Source organism: Artibeus jamaicensis, unplaced genomic scaffold (genome assembly GCF_021234435.1).
Source record: "Artibeus jamaicensis isolate MK-2021 breed Jamaican fruit bat unplaced genomic scaffold, CSHL_Jam_final contig_233, whole genome shotgun sequence".
NCBI classification, from domain to species: Eukaryota; Metazoa; Chordata; class Mammalia; order Chiroptera; family Phyllostomidae; genus Artibeus; species Artibeus jamaicensis.
In genome coordinates, this window is record NW_026521486.1 from 46,135,148 (window position 1) to 46,160,905 (window position 25,758).

The 25,758-nt window shown below is 34.5% G+C and overlaps 1 protein-coding gene and 1 long non-coding RNA gene across 4 annotated transcripts in view; both read right to left on the reverse strand.

The window, feature by feature from the left end:
- Positions 1-25,758, reverse strand: part of SCAF11 (SR-related CTD associated factor 11) — a 66,154-nt gene that overhangs the window by 15,063 nt on the left and 25,333 nt on the right. For all 3 annotated transcript variants that reach the window (XM_037162313.2, XM_037162311.2, XM_037162310.2), the window contains exons 3-7: positions 20,469-20,550; positions 18,050-18,207; positions 5,962-6,039; positions 2,922-3,022; positions 924-982 (exon numbers count right to left, since the gene is read on the reverse strand). In XM_037162313.2, coding sequence (XP_037018208.2) covers positions 924-982; positions 2,922-3,022; positions 5,962-6,039; positions 18,050-18,207; positions 20,469-20,529 — 457 coding nt within the window. In that variant the 5' untranslated portion in view covers positions 20,530-20,550. The remainder of the gene's footprint in view (positions 1-923; positions 983-2,921; positions 3,023-5,961; positions 6,040-18,049; positions 18,208-20,468; positions 20,551-25,758) is intronic.
- Positions 8,441-18,043, reverse strand: LOC119061687 (uncharacterized). The gene is made up of 3 exons (XR_005084835.2): positions 14,044-18,043; positions 12,023-12,169; positions 8,441-10,529 (listed from the first exon to the last, which is right to left on the reverse strand). It is a non-coding gene; the product is annotated as an uncharacterized LOC119061687 (long non-coding RNA).

Consider the following 25,758-nt stretch of genomic DNA (forward strand, 5'->3'; position numbering starts at 1 on the left):
ACAGTAAATTATCAAAGGCAGAACAGTTATTAATGTGTAAATCTGGAATCTATAAACCTCTGAGATCATGTTAATTAAATTCAGAAATCACAATTAACATCATCAAACCTGGTATATTCATAATTTTAAAAAAGTTGATTATCATCTACTTTTAAGAACAATGAATTCATTAATTCTTTATATCTATAAATAAATTCATGGTAACCTAACCTGGAAATTAAATGCTCACCTCCTTGCTAACAAACAGTTCATAATAAGTTGTTCTTTCAAACAGAACAAACAGGCTGAGCTCCAAGGAGGAGTCATAAGTCATTATTGTGCCATTTTTCTCAGGATCTGCCCGAAATGATTCCTGTATTGAAAAACTAACTATGTACTAGATAAGAACAAAAGTCAGTATACTGAATATTTAACTGCTCATACAGATACATGTAAACGGTGCTTTATTCCGAAACAAACTTTCAAATTAGAAGTCTGGCTACAGACCAAAGCACTTCCTCTGGCAGTGTGAATGAACTTCGCGCTGTCACAAACTTCCCTTGCTACTACGGTTACTGGTCCACTAGGTTAGTTTATCCCCTCTCCCCTAAGTTCTTCTGCACTAATGAGTGAAGTAAGACCATAATGTATGTAGGTTGCTAGGCACCAAGTAATTTAAAAATATCCTTTTCTTTGCCTTTCTTTCTCTCACTCACCCACTCCCCCCTTCCCTTTCTCCAGGCTTAGCATAAAATCAAAATGGGCAGGGAAAAGCATGATTCCACCAAAGCAGTTTGCATAGGATTTAACAGAATGTACAGAGCTCAACAGAGTTCTGTGCATGACTGTTTTCCAAACCAAAATGTTACTAGTTAGAACTCTGACAAAAGCACTAAAGTGAGAAACAAAAAAAAAGTAGGAAACAAAAGTAAAAAGCCACTTACTATGCATCTTCAAGTCATAAAACTTTGCACTTAATAGATCTTCTCCTATGATTTTTTTTCTGTAAACATCAAAAAAGAGGTGAAATAATTAAGAGGAAACTGCCATTTTGCTCATTTATTTTCAACTTCCTGCCTACTAGAATGAAATTTATTAAGCACGGAGTTTTAAATTGTAGCAAAGAAAGAATAGCTAGTTGCCATTCCCCATTGCAGTGACTGACCATGGAGGTTTACTACCAAGAAACAAAATACCATTGCAATCCCTTTCTCTAGAACTGGCAGAAATGATCAGAAAGAAAGGGTGTCTGTCAGGGTTTTACTGCTTCAGAAGGACAAGTAACGCTGAATGGACACTGTTGAAGTGCTGAAGAGATTAGGCATAGACAGTAAACATAAGACTGAATGGGAGGAATGCTAAAAATATTTCCAAAAGACTCTTAAAATAATATACTGTAAATACCCAATAACTGATTTTCCACCTTGGAAGAAATCATTTAAGGGTCAGGACTTGATGGGCAAAGCAAATTACCTATTTGTATGTTATTTCTGCACAGCACCCCCTACAGTAAATCCCTGAGAAATAGCAGTTCAGCATGGAGACTACCTCAGCCGTGTTACACGGACCCACTGTATGACCCTATTACAGGTCATATAGTGATGAGCACAACACTCTCAGCAAGAGCCAAGAGAACTGGGGTTTTTCTGAGAAAGTGCAAAAATACATATCCATGACACTGTCACAACCAGTGTTAGGAGCTGTATTAAGAATGAAGTTGGCAAATGTATTCTTAATTATGCCTGGGAAAAATGTGCTACTACCTGTCATGTAAACATATGCATGAATCAAAACTGACTCAGATACAGTTAAAAGGAAATGTAAATAAAATCTGCTCTAATGCAGTTAACATGGGCTTATTAGGTGGGCTCTTGTACTGGGTGTTTCATAAATCCCTTAAAATCATATACAAAGTTTTGTCTGTAACTATGTCTTATAACATGATTTTCTGGAAGAAGGTATCTACAGTTTTCTTCAGATTCTTAAAGAAGTCCATAACTTCCCCAAAATTAAGATCTAGAAAGCTATAGTATTATAAATTAGTGGCATGATTCAATAAATCTCAGAGACTACTGTCAACTAGTTTGGTAACTAAATAAATTTATTCTCTTAAGAAATTAGTATTCTGATGAAATGAACTAATGAATTATAGATTTAATCATGAATTTGACAGTATACTGACTTAACCATACAACTTTTGAATAGCTCTAAATATATTTCAGATCAAAATGGACTTCGATTTTGTAAGTACCACAGTAAGTTATTTTATGTCTTAATAATAAATTAATTTCCAGTACATTACTAACTTGACTTAGGTAAAAGATATGGTAGATATCTATTAAACTCGAGTACAAAGCACTGTATTTCTAGGCAATTATGCTTCAACAATAGGAATTAAACAAACAAATCCAAACATATTACATCTTTTAAAAATGTAAACATTTGTTACAGTAGATAGCAAGTGCCTGCTACAAAGAAGCAAAATGAGAAAGATAATAAGTACTTAAACTGTCTCGTGAAGAGTGAGTTACAACATTGGTTACTTTCTACTTTTTGTCCATAAAGACTAAAGCAGTGCTACCCAAAAAATGGTCTGAGTACCACTGCTTATCCACTGTTGGTTGTGATATATACAAAAATGAGTGAGCATTCATAAAACTTAACAAAAACTTTATACTGTTATAACATTTTATTTTATTAAAATAGCAATCTAAAAGCAGATTAGGATAAAAACTAAGAAAACCAATTTATCAAAGATTGTGCTCAAATTATATTCTCAGATTTCGGCTGGTCCTTCCTTAAATTATCAAGTATATATGTTAAAAGAAGCAATTAAATACATTTAAACCACACATCATTTTTTAAAGTACTCGTTTTTTTCTTTACTAGCTACTTTTCTGGTTCTACACATCTTGACTCCACTTCTTAAGTTCATTACTAACCTTGTACAGGTTTTAGAATTTTCATGACTGAAGAGCTGTTTCTTAAAAGAGTTTTCATTTATCTTGTCTTTTGTTTCTCTCGACTGTCTCTGTACTTGAACCTATGAGAAAAGGAGAATCACCTATTTAGAGTGATAATCTAGCACCACAAATGATAACCTATCAATTTGCCCTTAAGATAAAAAAAAGTAAAGAAACAAAATTGTCTGAATGAAACTTTAGCCCAAGTACATATGCTTCTTCATTCAAGCATGCTAAAACCATAAACTTAATACTTGTGTTAAGCTCTGGGAAAACAAGAGTGGGAGATATGCATATAAACAGAGTAAGTGCTCATAGCAGAGAGACAAGCACAGATCATCATATGCACTGACTGAAAATTAACTCTAGAAAAGACTTTAATGAGTAAATTATTTGAGTTGGTCTTAGAGAATGAGTAAAATGTGTATAAAATTACTCTAAATTAAGAAAAAACCACAGAAACCAATGCAGATGGGAAGATTAGTAGGCTATGGGAAGATTAGTAGTGGGACCAGATTATAAAGGGACATGAATAATGAAATAATTCCACAGGAATGAGAATAAGTGAGGTTTTTAAAGCAAGTGAAAGAGATGATCAAATTTGTTTTTTAGGATTAATTGTGGCAGTGATGTGAAGAATGAAGCAGTTAAGGAAAGACTATAAAAGCCAGGAAACTCAAAGAAAGCTCTTAGAATACATGGTCAAGATTTACACTGAGAAAATAGTAACCAGCCACAGGTGGCTCCTGAGCACTTGCAACGTGGCTAGTCTGAATTAAGATGTACTGTAAGTGAAAAATATCCACAGGACTTCAAAGACTTAGAACAATAAAATGGAAAACTCTCTCAATAATTATTTTAAATATTACATGTTGAAATAATACAGTAGATATGTTGAATTAGATAAATTATATTACAAATTTTGTTTTTTACTCTTTTAATATGGCTATTAAAAGTTTTTAAAAAGGTTTTACTTATTTGTTTTTAGAGAGGGGAGGAGGAAGAGACTGTAAGAGACTTCGATGTGACAGAGAGACATCAATGGGTTGCCTCTTGTGTGCACCCTAACCAGGGACCGAACTTGCAAGCCAGGCACATGCCCTGACCAGGAATCCAACTGGCAACCTTTCAGATTGTGGGACAACACCCAACCAACTGAGCCACACTGGTCATAGCATGGCCATTAAAATTTTTAAATTACACAGTGGCTTGTATGTTTCTATTGGCAGAACTGGTCCAGATGGTAGCATGAGAGCCTACAAAGAGTTAATAGCAGAGGCATGGAAAAGGAACGAATTTAAGACATTGAGCAGAAGAACAGGTAAAGATGGGGCAGAGAGAAAAAAAATGAAAAACACCCTGATGATTTTTGGATTTGTTAATCTTAGATTCCTTTTGTATTATAGATGGAGATATCTAACAAGTGGTTGAAATTACAAGTCTAGTTTCTATGGAAAAAGATCTAGGCTAATGACAGAACTTTAAAGAAGACTTAAGGAGAAAGTATACCTAGAGAATTGAAAGAAGATCGTATTTATTTTTAGAGGGGAAGGAGAGAGGGAGAGAAACACCAATGTATGGTTGCCTCTAGTGCGTCCCCTGCTGGGAACTGGCCTGCAGGGAACTGGCCTGCAACCCAGGCATGTGCCCTGACTGGGAATCAAACTGTGATCCTTGGGTTTGCAGACCTGCGCTCAATCCACTGAGCTACACCAGCCAGGGCTTCAATAAAATTTTAATTATTAACTAATTAATTAACTTACTCTTAAAAACTATCAAGGTCATGGGGGGGGAAAAAAGCCTGAGAAAATGTTCCAGACTGAAAGAAATGAGACATGATAAATGACTGCAACACATGAGCAAAGACTTTCTTTTGCTATAAGGGACACTGTTGGAACAAATAACAGCATCTGGTTAAACTATATAAGTTATTTTTAAAAATCTCATTTTTAGACAGCTTACTTACCATTTACTGTCCTTTTCTCTTTTAACCTTTTACTCATTAACTTGAGAATATGTTCCAATTTCTTTTTTCTTTTATTTGTAAGCCCAAAATGTGCATACAAATTACAATCATGGTTCCTAATAATTAATACCAATGAGGTATGTAGAGTGCATGCATCTCAAAGATGTGATTAACATTAAGCATTACAATAAAATTACACTTCATAAAAAATGAAGTCATCTGCCTATGCCAACCTTGAAACTCTGAGAAGTCCCTCTCAAGATTTCCATAAACCTCCTTATCTTCCTCCAATTAAACTCATTTTCCTTCAAGGAAGCACCAGAATTTAAGAATAAAGACACCACATGGGCCTGCAAACCAAAAGATAGCGGTTCGATTCCCTGTCAGGGCACATGCCTGTGTTGCAGGCCAGTACCCAGCAGGGGCCATTTCCCAGCAGGGGATGCACCAGAAGCAACCATACACTGATATTTCTCTCCTTCTCTCCTTCCCTTCCCTTCTAAAGATAAATAAATTTAAAAAAAAAAGAATAAAGACACCATTTTATATTTAATTTCACCAGCTTCATCTCTTCAACATTATGTTTTCTTTTATGAACACATACCTTTCAGATATCTTGGACTTAAATTTCTTATGGGGTTGGTCTTTGAATCTAACAATCCATCTCAAAATTTTTTTTAATTAAAAAATATATTCAAGGCACTATCCAATAATCAATAGACATAGACATCCTCACACTAACAATATTCTAAAAACTGAAATATTCTGTAACTAAGACTTAATGTGAAACTGCTTTTAGGGATTTGATACATTTTGTAAAAAACACAGTATGACTACAATGAATATGTCCTCTTTAGGGGGCAAAGTAAACAAAGAGTTGGAATTTCTAAATCATTGTAGAAAAGTCTGAGCTTTTCATGCTGCAGAAGAATGATAATCACATATTGAACCTAAAGTTGAACAAGTCACAAATTTACTCAAACTGGAAAATTTTTAAAACAAATTGAATTAAGTTGATACTGTTCGTGTTGCAAAGTAAAATAAAAGCCTTACCTTAACACAGCCTTCCAATGCGCTGACTTTAAACACTGCCTGGAAAGGTTTTCGGTCAATAGGGCATGAAGCTAGTGTCTGAAATTGATTAACAAAATAAAACCTGAGAAACGTTTCCTTGGAATAAGTGAAAATTACTCTATAACAAACATATTTATGATAAGCTTTCCACTGGAAAAGGAAACAGAAAAATATTTTTTCTTCTTTTAAGGAGTAAAGATGAAAAACTATCCACCTGTATCCTGCCACAGAGTAATAAATATCTCAAATTTAATTCATTCAAATACTTATTGAGCATCTACTGCATTCTAGGCAAGTGGAAGATAATGACGAAGAGAGAAAAGATCTCTGTTACCAAAATAATACCTTCTGAGACCTGCCCGTCCAGCTGAGAACTACTGGGACCAAGAAAAGAGAGCGGGGCTGCAATCAGGAAGTCTGTGATCCAAAGCTCTCGGGCAACTTGCTAATAGCTGTAAAATGGCCTGTACAGGTCCCTTACAGATTTTAACATTCTATGACAATAATGTCTCCCCAAATTAATTATTTTAAATAGGCGGTTAAACCGGCAATAAAGTTTTTTTAAAGATATGAAGAAAATAAAGAATTCCCCCACTCCCTCCCCCCAGCCTCCTAGATGCCCTCTCCAGAAGTACATTTTGCCATGTATAATGTGCACTTTTTGCCCACATTTTGAGAGAAAAACAAGGATGCGCACTACAAATGGGTAGTGCTAATTCCTCATCTATATAAATGTTTTTAATTCTTTTACTTATGCTTATGTGTTAAAAGTATAACCCTAGAAAGCAATAATGATATCTGAATGCAAAATAATACCCTGACATATGATAATCAGTCTTTTTTAATATTAATTAATTAAAATGTAGTATTTTCCCCCTGAAACTTTAGGCCAAAAATGTGGGTGTGCATTATACATGGGAGCTCATTATACACGGGAAAATATGGTAGTTCCTTATATATCCTTTCAGAGATAACCAATGAGTATATATGTGTATGTATTTTGAATATAAAATATATAATCCCTATGCTGAATTGAATTTTGTCTCTTAGTTATGTATCTTAGTTTATACCACCACTTCGGAGCTGCCTCATTCCTAACAGTGTAGTACGCCACATTAGTTTTAATTTTACATTTCCTTCTTTGAGTTAGGTTGAACATATTTTCATATTTTTATAAGCTTTCAAATTGCTTTAAAAAAAACCTGTCTATTCATGCCCTTTGCCTAGCTTTTTTTTTATTAGGTTGCTGGTCCTTTTCACATGGAATTGCAAGCATTCTTCATAGACTAAAAAAAATTGTCCCTTAATCATTCCGTGAATCTAACCCAACTTTATTTTCATCTAAATATATTTCCTATACCTTAAAAACTGATGTGAACCAACTATAATTAAAGAGTTTCTCTAAGTTCTGCCCAGGTAATTCAGTTGGTTAGAGCATTTTCCTGATACACCAAGACTGTGGCTTTGATCCTCCATCGGGACACATACAAGAACCAACAATGAATGCATAAATAAAAGGAACAACAAACTGATGTTTCTCTGTTTCTCTAAAATCATTTTTTAAAGAATTTCTCTGATAATACTATTAAACATTTGCACAGGAATGGGTTTGTATTATCTGAACAATTTAAGATAGAGCTGTCTACCAGAATAGAAGAATAGATCTACAATCTATAATGAAAATACTAAAAGGTGATATTATTAATATCTATGGTTCAATATACTAACTCAAAATCCAAACAGGACTGTAACAACTTAATAGCAATAGTCTGAAAGACCACAGATCGTGATGGAATTTTGATAAAATCTTATATTCCCTAGTGAAAAACTGTTGTGATTTTTACCATTCTGGACTTTGGTTCATATCAAGATATACTTGTATAAGTGCAGGTAGGTCAGACTATGTGAGGCCAGTGACTATATATTTTCACAAAGCTTGCAACTCATTTTGGAGCAGCCAAAATATAAATTGAGTTCTTTTTATTACTCTGTTAAAGTTAAGTAAGTAAGCCTTGATAAAATGATTTAACCACATCTGAATTAGGAAATATGACCTTACTATATATTAAATTGGTTCAGATGATAGAATCCAGCTCTGCTTACTTTTAAGTACTATGGATTTAAGGCGATGCTACTTTCCCCACAGAAAACTTGACCTTAAGCTTTACTACAAGTAGTGATAAAGGTGTCCACATCTTTTTAATAATGCACTGCCAAGAGCAATTCTAGTTCAAAGAACTCAACATCAGAATTATGTGGTTGTATTTACCACATTAGCATTTACTGTATGTAATTCTTAGTCTAGAGGTTATGTTAATACATTTATAATTCAAAAGAATAAGTACAAACTTTCAAGTACTCATTTTTATAAAGTTTCAAAATATATTTAATTTCTATTAAAGGTAAATTTTGATAAACATTCCTAAAAAGATAAAATAATAAATGAAAATGTGTTTCCTTCAATGTAAAAACATTTGCTAAAAGCTATTAAGACAATGTGTAGAGGCTCTGGATTTACATTGTACTTTCGTATTTGTCCTTGGATGTAACCCTGTGCAAGTCACATAGCCCCCGTGTCTCAGTTACCATACTAGTGAAAATGGGGTTAATAATATAACTTATTTCTAAAGCATTTATGGGAAAAAAGGAATTGAAATTCTTAGAAGAGTGTGTAATATATACTAAGTATTGTATAAACTCCGCCAACTAGGTTTACTGGACCAACAATAAAAAAGCCTAGCCCATTAACAGAAAGACAGCCCTCACTGTGATGTATGCGTTACATACACATGTGAGAGACATGAGTTCCTCATGACTTTTTGTTGGACTTGCAGAAGTTCATGACATGTAAAAAGTAAAGTCTGTCATTTTATTGTATCTATTACAATATGTAATACTTACTAAGATACAAAGAAAGCCACTCTGTGTTCAAAAAATTTATTCTGTATCAGATGCACTGAATCTTTCAAAAACTCTAAAATTCCACAATCCCACTTTCTTCTTTATTAAATTTCCTCTGTTGACCTCAGCTAAATGACACTTTTTCCTTTACAATGTTCAAACTGACAGCTTTAACCTTAACTATTCCATTCCAGTCTATTTCAAACAATGGGGTAAGATTCAAACAAATCTTACTCAAAGATTCAAACAAATCTTTGAGTAAGATTTTGTTTTTATTCTTTTTTACTTAAGCATAATTAGCATAGATTTGTCTAAGGCTTCATCTGAAGGTTTCCACTGTTATTATAAAAAGAAAAAAAAAGTAGTTGGAAAATCACTGCTATTATTACAACCTGCATGCATATACTTATATTTCCTAAAAATAATCTAGTTCACACTACAAAATAAGTTAATAGATTTTCTCTGACTCCGTCTCAGCCATGAGAAAAATTTCTTAAAACCAAGTTATCCCCTCCAAGTTAACAAAAGCACAGGTTGGAAAACAAGCTACCTAGCATAGTCAAAATACCTTTGCTATTGGCTACTGAGAAATGATGATATCCATTTCTGACCACAGAACAGTTTAGCAAAGCATTTCAAAGAGGTAACAGAAAAGAAATTCAGTTATTCTAAATTAAGTCTTTATAGCATACTTCAATCAATTAAAAACAGATTTAAAAAATTTAAGTAGATCCTTAATTTTCTTTGTTAAATGTCTACTGTAAGGAAAGTACAGAACTGCTTCGATACAAGTTCAAGGACACCATCAATAGATACAAAGGCATAAAATTATACAAAACGAGACGAAAAAGTTTTACAAATAAATATTTTAAAAATTGTTCACACTGCCCTAATTCTAAGGCAGTTCCAAAGGTACTTCACCCGTAGATCCAGCAGATACCCATTTAAAAAATCCAGACATTTTAATCTTAGTTTTCAGAGTTTTTTTCTACTAATTTTGTTTTTGAGTTGTGTGGTTTTAAAAATTCACATTTAAAACTAGTGTCAAAATTTTTTAACTAATACACATACCTATTCTACTAAACATAATTTTAGCTGAGGAGAAAATTGTCCCAAATTTTCTTTTTTACTTATAAACAACAAAATAAATACCCCTTGATCATTTACCATTTGATTCCTTATATACAACAAAAATATCCTTAATTAGTCATGTATTTAAATCAACATGGCTTTCATTTCAGTAATTTTTAAATTATCTAATTTGCTTACTGTCATAATGAAAGTAGTCCAATATCACATTCAACTTTGTGATACAGCTACAAAATATAACAGAATTTGATCATTGCTTTACAGTGTAATGTGTATTTTAAAACAAAGCTCACATTTTACTGTGAATGCTCTGTACTAAGATTGTATCAGCTAAGGAGGCAATTTTGATAGAACAAAAATCTTCCTAATGATTTCAATTAAAACATACCCTAGTATTCTGAAGCGTTGTAAATTCCCAGCTCAGACAAACCCATATTTAAATGTAAGAAGAGGAAACCTTCCTTATTTGGGAATTCAGGATTCTTGATTTCTAATATTTCTTGCTTCCTGCTGCTGCTCTATCCTCAATCACAAAGGCTGCCTACAGATAGCCCCTCCTAGAGAGAGAAGAGCAAGTGTTAAGTGCTTAAAGACTAAATCTCAGTACCTATGCTTACAGCAAGGTTTGTATGTTCATGGGAATCTCTACATCTATCTCTGCTACTAATAAACATAGCACATTATATAAAACTGCGGTTCAAAATCAATCAAGATGATTTAGAAATGCACACTATTAGAGGTCGGTGCTTATTTTAAAGCTATTTATTTACCAGGACATCCTTTTTAAGTTGATGGTTCCAAGATACCTAGCCTGGACCTCCAAAGAAAGTGTTCAACCTGTAGTCAGCCTACATGTTCCCTACCACATTTAACTAGTTCTTTCAAGACAGCCCTTGTCAATCCATATTAGTGAAACTGTGAGTCTTCATCACAGATTTCAGGAATGTATACTTAAAAGTCAAATGGGTATCAGTGACAAAATTAACACTGAGAAGGCATTTTCTCTAATTACTTAAAGGAAATCTTGCCCTGGCTGGTGTAGCTCAGTGGACTGAGCACAGGCCTGTGAAGCAAAGGGTCTCTGGTTTGATTCCCAGTCAGGGCACATGCCTGGGTTGCAGACCAGGTCCCTAGTAGGGGACACATGAGAGACAACCACACATTGATGTTTCTCTCCCACTCTTTCTCCTTCCCTTCCCTTCTCTCTAAAAATAAATAAAATATTAAAAAATAAATAAAAATAAAGGAAATCTTTCAGGTTCTTACATACACAACAGTTGGGTAGAACTGCTTTTAATTTTAACTTATTTTGATATTTAATAGTTAAGACTTTCTTTTTCTAATATAAAAACAGAAAATTCTGTAAAATACCTGTATAAATCATTTCACAAAATCTGCTATTTAAAATAAGGCTACATAGAAATATACATTAATTTATCCAACTGGTAAAAACCAACTATGAAATGAAAGTCTATTACATGTATGCTGTAGGTAATGAGTGTTCAAAATGTAAAAATTTTCTTTGTTCTATTAAGGGTTTTACCAGAGGATTAATCTACAAGGTGAAAACAATGGGGGATTTGAAAAAAATTAAGTCACAAATTTAATTTCTGGAGAAATCAGAACTACCAACCTCTTTAATCCACTTTAAGGATAAAGAGAAACAACCCTGAATCACCTATTGCACAGGTTGTAATAATTAAATCAAATAATGTATTTGACAATGCTTTACAAATTATAAAGGTAAGTACTAATAGTAACATTCCACAGGTATTTAAATTATTACTATTCACAGAGAACTAGATAACAGAGAGGTTTGCTTTAGTTCAGGAATAAAGAAAAATTAAAATTATAGGAAGAACTGATTGAAAAAATCCAGACAATAAAACTTGGAATTATATAATTAAAAAATTACATAATCACCAGGATAATGTATAGATTTATATTCACAGTATAAAGGAATATCTGTATGTAAAATACATCAGTAGTTAAGACTGTCAGTCATATTTTGATTTTTGATATATTACTAATTAAAAAATGTACTCCTCACCTGTCTGTATTGAACACTGTTGTTTGACTTCTTCAAGAACTGTACATCACCATAGTAAGACTCTCTTCATTTCTAGTCTCATGAGAAAACATACCTTTGCCAACTGTCCAATTCTGATTTCATTAACCTCACTTTCTCAAACTGAAGCTGTCAGAATTCGATATGAAATAGAAGACTGAGGTAAATAATCTGAGAAAGGATAATTTATTTATAGTAAGAAAGGTAATGACATTTAAAAATTATTTCAAGAAAAATGTTTTGTATTATTTAAAAGATAAAAGAACTCAAGAACCTCAAAATCACATATATTATCACATGTCCCTTTAAATAAAGTAAAAACTCTTGAACAAGTATGAACCATTTCCAAGTCCTCAAACATTAACTGTTTCAGGGCCAAAAGTTTAACCACTTCTTGGCAACCTGCCAAGTCATAAATTTTATCTTCTGAACCTGTGTGTGTGTGTGTGTGTGTGTGTGTGTGAGAGAGAGAGAGAGAGAGAGAGAGAGAGAGAACAGGGTATTTTCCGATCTGTGAAGACTCTTCATTATGATGAGCTGTCACCACTACAGCCATGTGTCAGACTTCTCTAGCCTTCCCCTTTCTGATTACTGACAGTCACATGTTAACAGTGGGGACACATTCTGAAAAATGCGTCATTCTGTGACTGTTACACAAACCTACATGGTCTAGCCTACTACACACCTACAATCTATGGTGCAGCCTCTTGCTCCTAGGCTATAAGCCCATATAGCAAAGCACGTCACAGTACAAAACAGAGACTAAATTAAGCACAAGAAAAACTGATGCACTTAAGAGAATGTACTCACAAAATGTATGAGACTTCTGCCAGTTTAACACAGCATACTGTTTTATAGCAAACTTTTTTTAATAGAGTACATTCTAAAATAACAATAAAAAGTATAGCACAGCCCTGGCCAATGTGGCTCAGTTGGCTGGAGTGTCATCCCATAAACCAAAAAGCCACAGGTTTGATTCCTGGTCAGGACACATTGTCTGGGTTGTAGATTCAGTCCCCAGTTGGAGCACTCGCGAGAGGCAACTGGTTGATGTTTCTCTCTCCTTCCCTTCCCCCCTCTCTTAAAAAAAAAAAGTACAGTATAGTAAATCATAAACCAGTAACACAGTTGCTTGTTGTATCATCAAGTATTATGTACAGTACATAACTGTATTGCTGTTCTTTTATATGACTGGCGTGCAGAGGGTTTGTTTACACTAGCACCACCACAAACATGTGAGAAATGCGTTGTGCTACAACACTGTGATGGCTATGACTTTAAAGCAAGAGAATTTTCCCACTCCAGTAGAGTCTTACTGGACCACTGTTGTGAATGCAGTCCGTAATTGACCAAAATGACATCATGCAGTGTATGACTGTACTTTAAAATGTGCAAGTTCAGACAAACTTATGTGCAAGTTTACCATATGTTTAGATTGTGTTTTTGCTCACAGTGTGGGTAACAACTCTGAGTGGCTGATAAACTTAGTATATTGGCTCTATACATATTTCATCAGTTTAAAGGCTTTCTTTTGTTTAACTTCAGATTCTAGGCTGTAATATTGATCCTTTAACAAAAATTTCAACTCTCTTTAAGGGTTGACTACTGTGTCTTTGTTTAGTTCAATATTCTATTTCTATAATTTCATAAACCAAAAGGCTTATTATGAGTTCCTTGAAATTAAACATAGTTATAGTGGACATGCTTAACCTGAATTTGCTCTAGTGTCCTTAAAGGCAGGCAATTAGGCCATGGGACATTTAGGCCACCACAGGTTCCATTATTCTGAATCTTTTTGCTCTAAAGTGGATTCTATGAAATACCTAAAGACTAAGTTCAGTTATTTAATCACTTTAAAGTCCTTACCTGGCTTTTGTTTTAAATAACCACAAACCAAAATTTTAGAGCATGATAAGACTGAAATTAACTTTGGATATAGAGACTTCAAAAACACAAGACTTTCAGGAATGTGTCCAAAACAAATACATTAGATTTTTATATACCTTAACTTTACTTGTTCCTTACAAAGCAGAATTTCTTCATGCCTAAAATATTAAAGGGAAGATAAATGAGTCCTTCTTTCTGGTTCTTGATATCTACTCTGAATCATATTTCAATGAACCTTAAGCACAAGTTTTCAGACAGAACAGATACATTTCTGAAAGACACGTAAGACTAGAAAAATGACCCTGCATATATTTTGTAGTTTTCTTACTATGTATATATCCAACCACTATAAATCTCACTTTGGCCCTACCTGGTGTGGCTCAGTGGACTGAATGCCGGCCTGTGAACCAAAGGGTTGCTGGTTTGATTCCTGGTCAGGGCACATGCCTGGGTTGCAGGCCAGGTCCCCAGTGGGGGACACATAAGAGGCAACCACACACTGATGTTTCTTTCTCTCCCTCTCTGTCTCTTCCTTCCCTTCTCTCTAAAAATAAATAAATAAACTCTTAAAAGAAATTTCACTTCATTTTCTACCTTCCTACTAGAAATGAACATTAGTAAAAATTTAAATTACAGATCAATTTCTTAAAATTATTTTAATTTCAGGCTATCCCTTGAGGTACTTAGAAACAAATTAGCATTCAGAATCCTTGCCTTGAATATCAAATAAACACTGACAATGATTTAAATCAAAGAATATTAGCATAGGGCCTGGACAATTAGTAGACTGTGAATATAGACATTTACTTCCTAATCCTGAATTCCAAAGTAAACTGCATGCCTTCTCTTTAAAAGCAGGAGGGGTTTGAGTCCTGTCTGGTGTGGCTCAGTTGGTTGGAACATTGTTGTCCCATAAACCAAGAGGTCACAGGTTCGGTTCCCAGTCAGGGCACATACCTGGGTTATGGGTTCAGTCCCAGGTTAGGGCACACAAGAGAGGCAGCTGGTTGATGTTACTCTCCCTTTCTCTCCCTCTTTCTCCCCCTTTCTTCCCCTCTCTCTAAAATCAATGAGCATGTCCTTGGGTGAGGATAAAAAACAAAGAAACAAACAAAAACAGGACAGGTTTGAGGAAATTGAGAAGAAAGAGATTAATAACTAACAGCCATGGAAAAAAACACTAGTGAATCTAAAATCTGATTCTATTTGTCAAAGTATGTGTGTGTGTGTGTGTGTGTGTGTGTGTGTGTGTGTGTGTGTGTGTAGCCCTGGGTGGTGTGGCTCAGTAGACTGAGCATGGACCTGTTCCGTTCCCAGTCAGGGCGCATGCCTGGGTTGCAGGCCAGGTCCCCAGTAGGGACGCATGGGGGGCAACCACACACTGATGTGTCTCTCCCACTCTTCCTCCTTCCCTTCCCCTCTCTCTAAAAATAAATAAAATATTTTTAAAGTGTGTGTGTGTGTATATATATATATATATACATACTTCAAAACACATCTAATTTTTATCATACTAATAAAAGAGTCAAACTAAAAATTTAGTTCAGAGACTAAATGATTTTGTTAAACAGTATTCATTTTTTACTTAAGCAATTTATTAGTAGATTGTACTCTTCTTACCACTTTAATAATGGTTTATTTAACTGATCTGATGGCTGCTATCCCCATTAAGGACAATAAAATAATTCAGAATATTCTGTTTACTCTCCACTTTCAAGGTTAATTACTTTTGTTTACCACAACACCCTACCCCATCACAATTTAGTCACAATGGTAGTAGAGCAGATAAGTACTCTTTTAAAACCAATGTAGCTTCAACAAAATGTTTATATGCAAGAGTAACATAAAAGAAGTATTACATGCAAGAAAGGTGTCGACTGCAACATTATGTATGTTATCAAGTTTTTCAACTTAAAAATATTCAACAAGAGTTAAAAGCAGAGGTAAGTTTAGCTCTGTCTAGTAGGGTTAAATATATACATAGTGTATAACCCAGTAGTTCCACTTCTAGATATATACTCCAGAGAAACCAGGAACATGTACACCACAGTCAAGTTTATGGTTGTATGAAAGTAGAGTAGGGGTATCCAACTCATTTACACCGGGGGCCACATCAGCCTCACGGTTGCCTTCAAAGGGCCAAAATAATTTTAGGACTGTATAAATGTAACTACCCCTTAACTGTTAAGGAGTTGAAATTACATTAGAAGGCCCCTGGTGAAAATGAGTTGGACACCCTTGATGTAGAGTATAAGGAAGGATGGAGAATCGTCTTTCTTTTACAAATTCTAATTTTTAGAGAAAAAAGCATACTCAGATTGTATTGCTAAACTTCACAATTATGCAGTCACCAAATACAATCTCATGAAAAGCACTAAATTGGAGCCTTCTGCCCATCCGGTAACACTGCTTCTCTACTGGAAGCAGATCTCTGTTTAGAAACATTTCATCACAAAGCAAACCCAGATGCACTAAACTCATCACAGATGAAATCTTTAGTTGGGTGGTGGAGAACAGGCATTCTTCTTCTTTGTTTGTTTTCTAAATGTCAGAGTTCTCGGTCAGACTTGAAAACACTTTAAAACAAGTCCTTGGCAACCTCCAAATTATTCTTGGTGACAGTGCTATCCCTCTGGCCATAATCTTGGGACCAGAAGAGTAAAAAAAAAAAGTCACCTTTGAGAATAAGCATTCTTATTTCATTAGTCAATGCTCCTGCAAACACAGAGATCTATAATTATATCAAGTAATTAAATTAAACTCAAAATACTTTCCCCCTAAATACATTTTCACCTATCCTTAGTCCCTTTCCACCAAAGACCAGTTTAGGTTTTAATCTAAACAGAACTGTTTCCAAGTATAGGACTACAAATTCAACTGGTAGAAATCTTGTTCTCCTTCCCCCAAACCTCAGTTATAGTCAGTGTAGTTATGTTCTCCTCTCCATGCTACTTATAAAAATATGAGTAGAACTCTGAGGCCCCAATTACATAATCAGTGAATACCGTATTTTAGGACTATAAGACACACCAGACCATAAGACACACCTAGGTTTTAGAGGAGGAAAATAGAAAAATAATTTTTTGAAGCAAAAAATGTGGTAAAATATTTAACAACATAAATAACATAGGCTGCTGTACCCCGCCCCCACAGTCAGGTAAACTATATTCAGAATATACGATGCACCCCCCTTTCCTCCCAAACTGGGGGGAGTCCATCTTATAGTCTGAAAAATACAGTAATTCCAATGTGTTTAGCGATGTCAAACAACTTGAATGTAATTAATGTTAATAATATTTGACATTTGCCTCCTTTACCAATACTTATACACTGACAAAGTACTAATTCTGAACATACAGCATCAATATGACAATGAATTATTTCATAACCCATAACAATGGGCCTTATAATGAATATTCAGTGTACCAGTACTATGACCAGTACCAGTATTATGTAGGCCCAAATTGAATCAACACAATAAATACATTAAAGTCTGCAAGTGTTGTTTTTTAATAATTTACAATCTATGAAGAAATTCAGTAATATCTCTATAACTCAGACTCTGAAATTAATTCAGACTAAATTAGAAAGTGCAGTTCTAAATTCATTTCTGCTTTTTAAGCTTTGAAACCTTGGCCAAGTTACAGAACGCAAAAATCCAAATTTCCTCATCTGCAAAATGGAAGGGCATTATTACATCTGCACTGGTTATCCCACAAGGCTGCTATAAACAAGAAATCAAATAATCTATGTAAAAATTCTCTGGAAAATATAAAACACGAAGCAGACAGAACATATTAGTAGTAAAGAGATATTATCCCAAGATGATCAAATACACTGAAGATGAGTAACTATATTTCTACCAGAAAAGAATACTTAATCTGTTATACCTATAAAGTTATTAAAAATTTTTAAGGCATATATTTAAATTTTTTATAAAAGAACAATACCTGAATATACTGACAGAATTTGAATAATTCAGGGAAATTCTTCCAAAGTAGGGGGAACACATATTACCGTGAAATAATTTATGAAAAGGAGCATCAAATCTTTAGACTAGGGAGAATGAAATCATGACAAGAAACTAAAATATGTAATATTTAAAATTTATTTAAGACTCACCTCTGCCCATTTAAGAATACAGGTCATACAGAAGACATGATTACAGCTTTCTGGAAAACCAACTTCCTTCTCTAACAGGCAATTAAGACATATAGGACATCTGTCAGCTTCACTGTACAACAGAACAGTGGTAGCAGTATTATCTTTGTTTTCTTCTCCTGTAAAGGAAAGCAGCCATATATCCTTTTAAGTTCCCCAGGCCAAATGACTTATGTTTGTGGCAATACCATAGGCTAGATAATGATAAAGGACCTTTCTACTATGAAGTAATTATATCTAGATACATTATAACAAACATTGCTTGAGCACAATACTCTCAATATTAATTTATATTTTTAATAGGGGAATGAAAAGAATTTTTCATGAATTTATTTTAAAAATTATCACATGGCTTGAAAATTTAGAAGTAAACAAAAGTCACAATGACAAATTTCCCACTTATATCTACCCCCATCCATCCAGTTCCACCCAACATTTCAGTTAAGTTTCCTCTCCATTCTTCCCAAGATTTGTTTTAATGCATAGACAAGCAAATCCTAACACAAGTTCTTTCAAATCTCCTTCACACAAACACTAGAACACTATACACACCAGTTTGCTTTTTTTTGTATTGTTGAACCTACTGATGAACATTCACCTGTTTTCAACCTTTAGCTATTATAACAATACTGCAATGAACAACTTTGTAATTTCCTATTTTAATAGTTTTTATAGGATTAAATTCCTAAAATGAATACGTCAGCTCAATACATATGTACATTTTTAATTTGGATATACCAAGTTATACCTCTAAGGGTTTGCACTAATTTAAACACCCACCAGCAATGTAACCAACATACAAAATTATGCATTGCTGACTCAAAAGTAAATAAAGGCAACTCCAAAATTCAACATAAAATGAAACGAAAATAAAGAAATGGTCAGTTCAAATGTGAACAGTATACACCAAGCAAATGGAAAATCTGGGATCTTCCTGGGAGCAAACATCCACACTGGTGTTCAGATCTGAAGACTATCCTTAGGACCAACCTCCGCAGGAAACTTTCCGAGAGATTCCCAAGTTAAGCCAAGACCCTCAGTGGTGCTACAGTAGTTCCAGCACAGATTCAAGGAAAAACAGATACAAATCCTCTGCAGGAAAGCATCCTTCATTTGGCCCCCCAGGATTCCACACATTAAATTTATGAGCTCATAATCAAACATTACCACACCTGAGAAAATAAACTGCCCTGAGTAAGAATTAGCAGAAACATGAATTTGTTTAGATTTATTTTTACATTTACATGTTATGTTTATTTATTATAAATTTATTTAGATACTCACTGACTTCAAATATCGGAATTTTCAACTACTACATAGAAGGACTGAACAGCAGACCAGACCCAGATGAAAAAAAATAACTGTGAACTGGAAGAGAAAGAAAACTACTCATACTGTAAGAGACACACAAGGAGATATCACCCATGAAAGAGAGGCTGGAAAATGAGGTCAGACCCAAGTCTAACACAACTGAAGTCCAGAAATGAAAAATAAAGGAGAGGCAATGGTTAAAGCAGTAATTACTGGGAAATGATGAAATAAACAAATAAAAAATGATATGCCAAACAGGAGAAATGAAAGTAACCTGTGCCCAGAGCAATGCAGCAAAGCTGTACATTCATAAAGAAAACAATATTAAGAGCAAAAGAGAGAAAAGATGGGTCATCTGAAACAGTATGGCAAGGCTTAAAAGAGTTCTTGATAGCAAGAAATGACTAAATTAAGTGCAAAGGGGGGGGGGGGAACTAGCAATCCAGAATTGTATATCTATCTTTGAATAGTTTTGAGAAGAAAAATATAAATGCAAAAACTTAGACTTTATCACCAATAGACTTTCTAGTAAAGGAACTTACAGTTTTGTTTCAGAAGAAAAGGAATGGAGAAAAACGACCCCCTCAAATATTCTATCTGTATCAAACAGCATTTGGGGTGTCTAGGAAAATAAACAAGATGATGGACAACCACAACCTATAAAACTAGAACAGTATGGTCAGAGTTAAAGTGTTCAAAGGTTCTTCTACTATTGGCCATAAAGATTAAAATTAACTTTAAGAGCACAGGAAAATACCACCACTATTTTACAAACAAAACAAAAGACAACAATAACAGAGAAAGTATGTAATTCATCCAAAAGTAGGAAGCAAAAATTCAACAAGAAAAAGAGCTCAAGAAACCAAAAACCTTGATAAGTAAAAAATAAGACATGGGGGGGTGGTGGTGGAATGTATGCACTTCCTATTCGGGCAGCTTATTTCAGAATTTAAGGACAAAAATAAATAAAAATAAAAATCCTTGCATATTTTGAAATGTATACAAGTAAACAGTTGGATACACTAAGTTTTGCTTTCAACATAAGAACTTTATAAAAATGAAAAATTACCTTCCATATCTTCATACTCCTGATCTCCCACATTTAAGGTATATACAGTTCTCTTCTTCATTTCTCCTTGAAAACAGGTTTCCTATAGGGTGAATTATGATAGAGAATTTTAATGTATGTCTTCTCCCAATAATACATAAAAGACCCCAAACTGTGAGAAATTATTTACACATGAAAGAAAACGGTACAAGCCAGTACATTTTGTGGATAATCCAGTATACTCTTACCGTCCTTGCCATCAAGCACACAGTCTTACTGAAAGGTAAAAACCTTTAAAAAGTATTAAAGCAACAAAGACTAAATGATAAATTGTGTGGTCAGACATATACATATAATTGGAGCTTAGAAAAAAGGAAATCAATTTGGACTAAATTTTGCAACAAAAGTGATAGGTTATATGAGTGGAGGAATCCAAGGCAATAAAGGAGAAACAAAGTATAAAGGGAAAAAAAACATCATTTAGCTAGGCCAATCTGACAAGAACAAGACTGAGTGAGTGAAAAGTGTAAGAGTACATGTGTCTGTCCTGAGGAAGGATGAGCGTGTATGCCAAGAGGTTCATCTGAAAGATTACAGTGAGGGGTAAGGAGAGCAAATAAGCAGAGCAATGTAAATCAAGTAAGGTTAGATTATAGAGGTATCTCTAAGGGTTGATGAGAAGTTTAAATTTGATCTTACAGATTCCCCTGAAGAAGACTGACGTGATAAAAGTGAGGTAAGTGATTCTTTTAAAAGAGTGACCTGCCAGCAAAGCACAGAATGGGTTTCAGTGGGGAGACATTAGAAGCCGAGAGATTTGCATAGCTAGAATAACTGGCAGTGAAGTGCACAGAAAAGCAAGAAATTAAAGAGTTCAAGAATCTCTGAGATATGATAACTAAATAAAAAAAATAACAATACATGGAAGAAATCAGAGATTATTCTGGCCTAGAGAATTAGAAAAATAGTGGTTACAAGAGGCAAATGAGAAATGTGGGAAAGGGAATTAATTTGCTAGTAAAGAGGAACAAAGGTATGAGGTAAAAGTTCTTTAAATCAACTCTTAGAATTCTTTCTTGAATTGATGCAAGACATGATCTCGATGAACGATTCAAATACTTTATGGAATATCTAGACACAAGAAATCACTAATTTCATCTGTTATCACTTTCCCACATGTATATTAAGTACTTCTAAAAATAAGTTTTCCTAAATAATTTACGCATGCTAGTTTCTACATTAAAAGAATACACTGCCCGGGAATATTCTTTATTAGGTAAATAAAAAGAAATGCAGAGGCATGACTTTGGTTCAAAAACCAACTGTAAAGCAGACGATAACAAATTTAGTAGAATATTGTATATAATAATAATTTAAAGGTTTTAGTGGATTAAGAGTAGAAATGAGTCAGGAATAGAGTTACTTAAAAAGAGTCAATTCAATCACAGTCTACCTTAGTAAGAGTAGAACGTCAAACAGGAGAGGAAAACTTCTCACTCAGCCTACACGTACAACCCCTGTTTTAGTGCCCGTGCTGTTCTTTAGGGACAAACAAAATGATGAATGTCCAGGGAAGATGACTAGAATGGTAACAGCCCTGGAAACCATACCACCATACGCCGAAAGGTAAGGTAGTAAATAAGAGTGTTTAGCCTGGAAGAACGTAAAGATTAAGGAGAAGGTTAGCAGTTATTTTCAAATGAAATGGGATGCTCCGCAGGGAGGTAGAATAATCTATTAGTGAAGGTATTCAAAGAGAGGCTCAACAATATATTGTGGGACCTCTTTTATTCAAAGGTTTAGTGAGTGCTACAGGCATACTGTTAGGCAATGGCCCAAGTACAGAACTGATTAAGACACAAAGTCCTGCCTTTACATTCTATAAAGGGAGACAAAGTAAAATATCTAGTGCGTTAAATGTTGAGAAGTGCTGTAGAGAAAAATAAAACAATACAATTATTTTTAAAAGCCATACAATTAGTATGGTTAGTAAGTGAGAAAGTGGAGAAGCTGCTGTTTCATACAGAGTGTTTAGAAAAAACCTTTCTCACAAAGTGACTTGCTGACCTAGCAATCTGAAAGAAGCGAGAGTGTTATGTAGGTATCTGAAGATCTGAATTCTATCTAGGCAAAAGAACAGCAAGTATGAAAGTCCAAAGGCAGAGGAGAGGAGTATGTCTGGTGTGTTCAAGGAACAAAACCAGATTAATGCTGGAGTACAGTGCAAGAAAGGAAAAGCAGATGAGGACACAGAGGTAACAGAACATTTAAAATCATGCAACATATTAAAGACTAAGGTACTCGCTTCTTTGAGTGAGACAGGCCTACAGGGGATTTTAAACAGAAGAGGTGGCAAAGCAAAAAGCAGAGGCCATCACGGCGACTACCGGAATTATCTAGAGGCACAAAGCACTGGCTTGTACCAGAGTAGTAGCAAGTATGATGGAAAGTGCTCAGATTCCAGCTGTGTTTTCAAACTACAGCCATAAAAATTTGCAGACAAGATCGAATGCAGAGTATATGTTAAAGAATAGAAAGAGTCCAGGATAATTCCAAAGTATTTTGAACTGAGCAACTAGAAATGATGGACTTGCTGAGACAGAAGATTACTTTAAAAATATTCAGGTAGCCCTAGCTGGTGTGGTTCAGTGGACTGAGTGTGGGTCTATGAACAGAAAGGATGCAGGCCAGGTCCCCAGTTGGGGGGGAGGCAATCAGTCAATGTTTGATGTTTCTCTCACATCAAACGTTTGTTTGATGTTTTTCTCCTCCCTCCCCTCTCTCTAAAAAGAAATAAATAAAATCTTTTAAAAAATACAATTTAAAAATATTAAAGTATTCAGGTAGTCATAGGTTTTTCTACTTGATATTCACTCGGCAAGACAGTATCACCCTAGCTGGGCAGTTCAGTTGGTCAGAGTGCCATCCTAATAAACCAAGGTTGCAAGTTCGATCCCTGGTCAGGACACATACAAAAAGCAACCAATAAATGCATAAATAAGCGAAAACAACAAATCAATGTTTCTCTCTAATCAATAAATTAACATAAAAAATAAAGATAGTATCAGTATCACCTAGGGAACTTGTTGCAAATGCAAGACACATCAGGCACAGTCCCATATCTAGTGAATATGAATCTGCATTTTTATCAAGATCTGTACATAATTCATATGTATTCATTAACGCCTAGGAAACAGTGCTCTAGACGACTTCCCGATTTAATTGATTTTAGAGTCATATTGTGCTCCTGTATGATCTATAATTGAGTGTAATTCTTTATTTGGGGGAAGTCATACTATAACCTCTCCCCCGTTATCTTCAATATTTAAAAAATATATTTAAGCTGGAGTTAATTCAATGTGGTAAAATGTTAATTGGAAAGTCAACAATATTTTTAAAACCTAGAAAATCTTCAGAAGATGTAAAATACCATCCTTTTATGTAGCTAAATAATTTATGTCCCACTGACTAGTTCACACTATTTTCACATTTCCTCCCTTAAGAACATTAAGTTTATATTATTTATATTAATATATCATTATAATTTATACTTTACAATAAGTAGTGTCTCTCTGTTTTAACTCATGTGATAAAATACCTAACAGCTTAACACTGAGAAGCTAAGAGACCTCAGTCATATCACAGACTGCTTTTCCTTGTATGTTAGAAATCTGCTTTAAAAGCTGAGTGTTACAAATTTTGAGAAGTTGTGTGCTTCTTCTGGAACATTTCATTCATTAATGATTTCCATACCTAAAAAACAATAATGCTACACTGCCAGTTTATTATTCAAAATTATAGGGTCTTAGCATTTCCACTAGATAAAAGTCTCAAATTTCAGTTCAACAACTTGCAACCTATGTTTATCTGTTCTATCTGCCTAGACTCTACTTCTTAATCTAACAATCCAGGGTTTTTAGTACCAGTTTTGCTTTGAACTTCCAGTAACAGGAGCATAGGAATACAGTAGATTCATGGTCTTAGCCAGTAATTCGTGATTAATAAAGGACCTAAGAAATAAGCTATAGGTGGCCAGGACTATCCTTCCTTGTGGTTTCCAGAAAAGTTAGATATAACCCAACTTCATAGTTAACTATTTATGACTCTATAACCATAAGTAATACACATTTTTTTAAATTATGGTAAGTAGAGATCTGGGGAGAAGGAAATCATTCTTTTTAAATTTAAATTTTTTTTTATTTTGGAAAGAGGGGTAGGGAGGGAGAAAGAGAGGGAGAGAAAACATCAATGCTGTTGCCTTCTGCCGTCACCCCAATGGGGGCAGACCACGGGGCTCGCAACCAAGCATGTGCCCTGACCGGGGATTAAACTGGTGACATTTCAGTTTGCAGGGCAATGCCCAACTGAGCCACACCACCCAGGGCAGTCACATTCTATCTAGACTGCCTATCACCAAGATCTGTAAGTTAATTATCTATAAATCAAAATTAATTTTCTTTTAATTTTAGTTTACCTCAAATAAATTTCTAAGAATGGATGTTCACTCTAGATTTTAGGTAAACGCCTTACTTTTCAGATGATTTTAATTTGCAAATTTCAATCTTTAACATCTCTTCCCAGGTTGTACCTTTCCAAGCTAAAATACCTTTTAAGTCAATTATCCCTAATATAATGATTTTAAGGTACTTCTACCTTCTGGGTTGCCATTTTCTATTACTGTCTCTGTTATGTATTGAAAATACTAATCCAAATATGTTCATAAAACAGTTTGGGAAGAATAAATGGCCTACCCTTAAAATTTTATTTATCATCAAAGCTATCAACTTTTAGAATGTGGAATGAAAAAAAAATGTTCCATTGACATGAAACAGTTTCCAGGAACTTAACACACACTTCCCCATACAAATGACGGCACAGATGGATGTGCGAGTCCCAAGCCAACCCTTACAGTGAACAGTAGCACTCTTGTATATAAGAATGTTCAGTTCCCCGAAATGGTGCTGCCCAACAGGGAACTGTTCTATAAAGCACTTGAAATGTGGCAAGTGAAAAACTAAATTTTAAATTTTATTTAAGTTTTAATTAATCTACTTAGCCCAATGTGGCTATTGGCAACTTGGTTGGATAGCACAGCTCTAGGATATAACCACCATCCTCTACAACAGAAAATTGCTTCACATTATATAAGCAATGCTAACAATGTATTTTCTACTACAGCAGTTGCTGAAGCGCTTCAAGGAACCAAAAAGGACCAGAGGTCTTTGGTAACAGAAACTAAAGTTTTTTAGGTTTGGCTGGCTCCATTTTAAATTTCTACCCTTCTTCCCATCACGTCCTCCTCCAGTGTGCT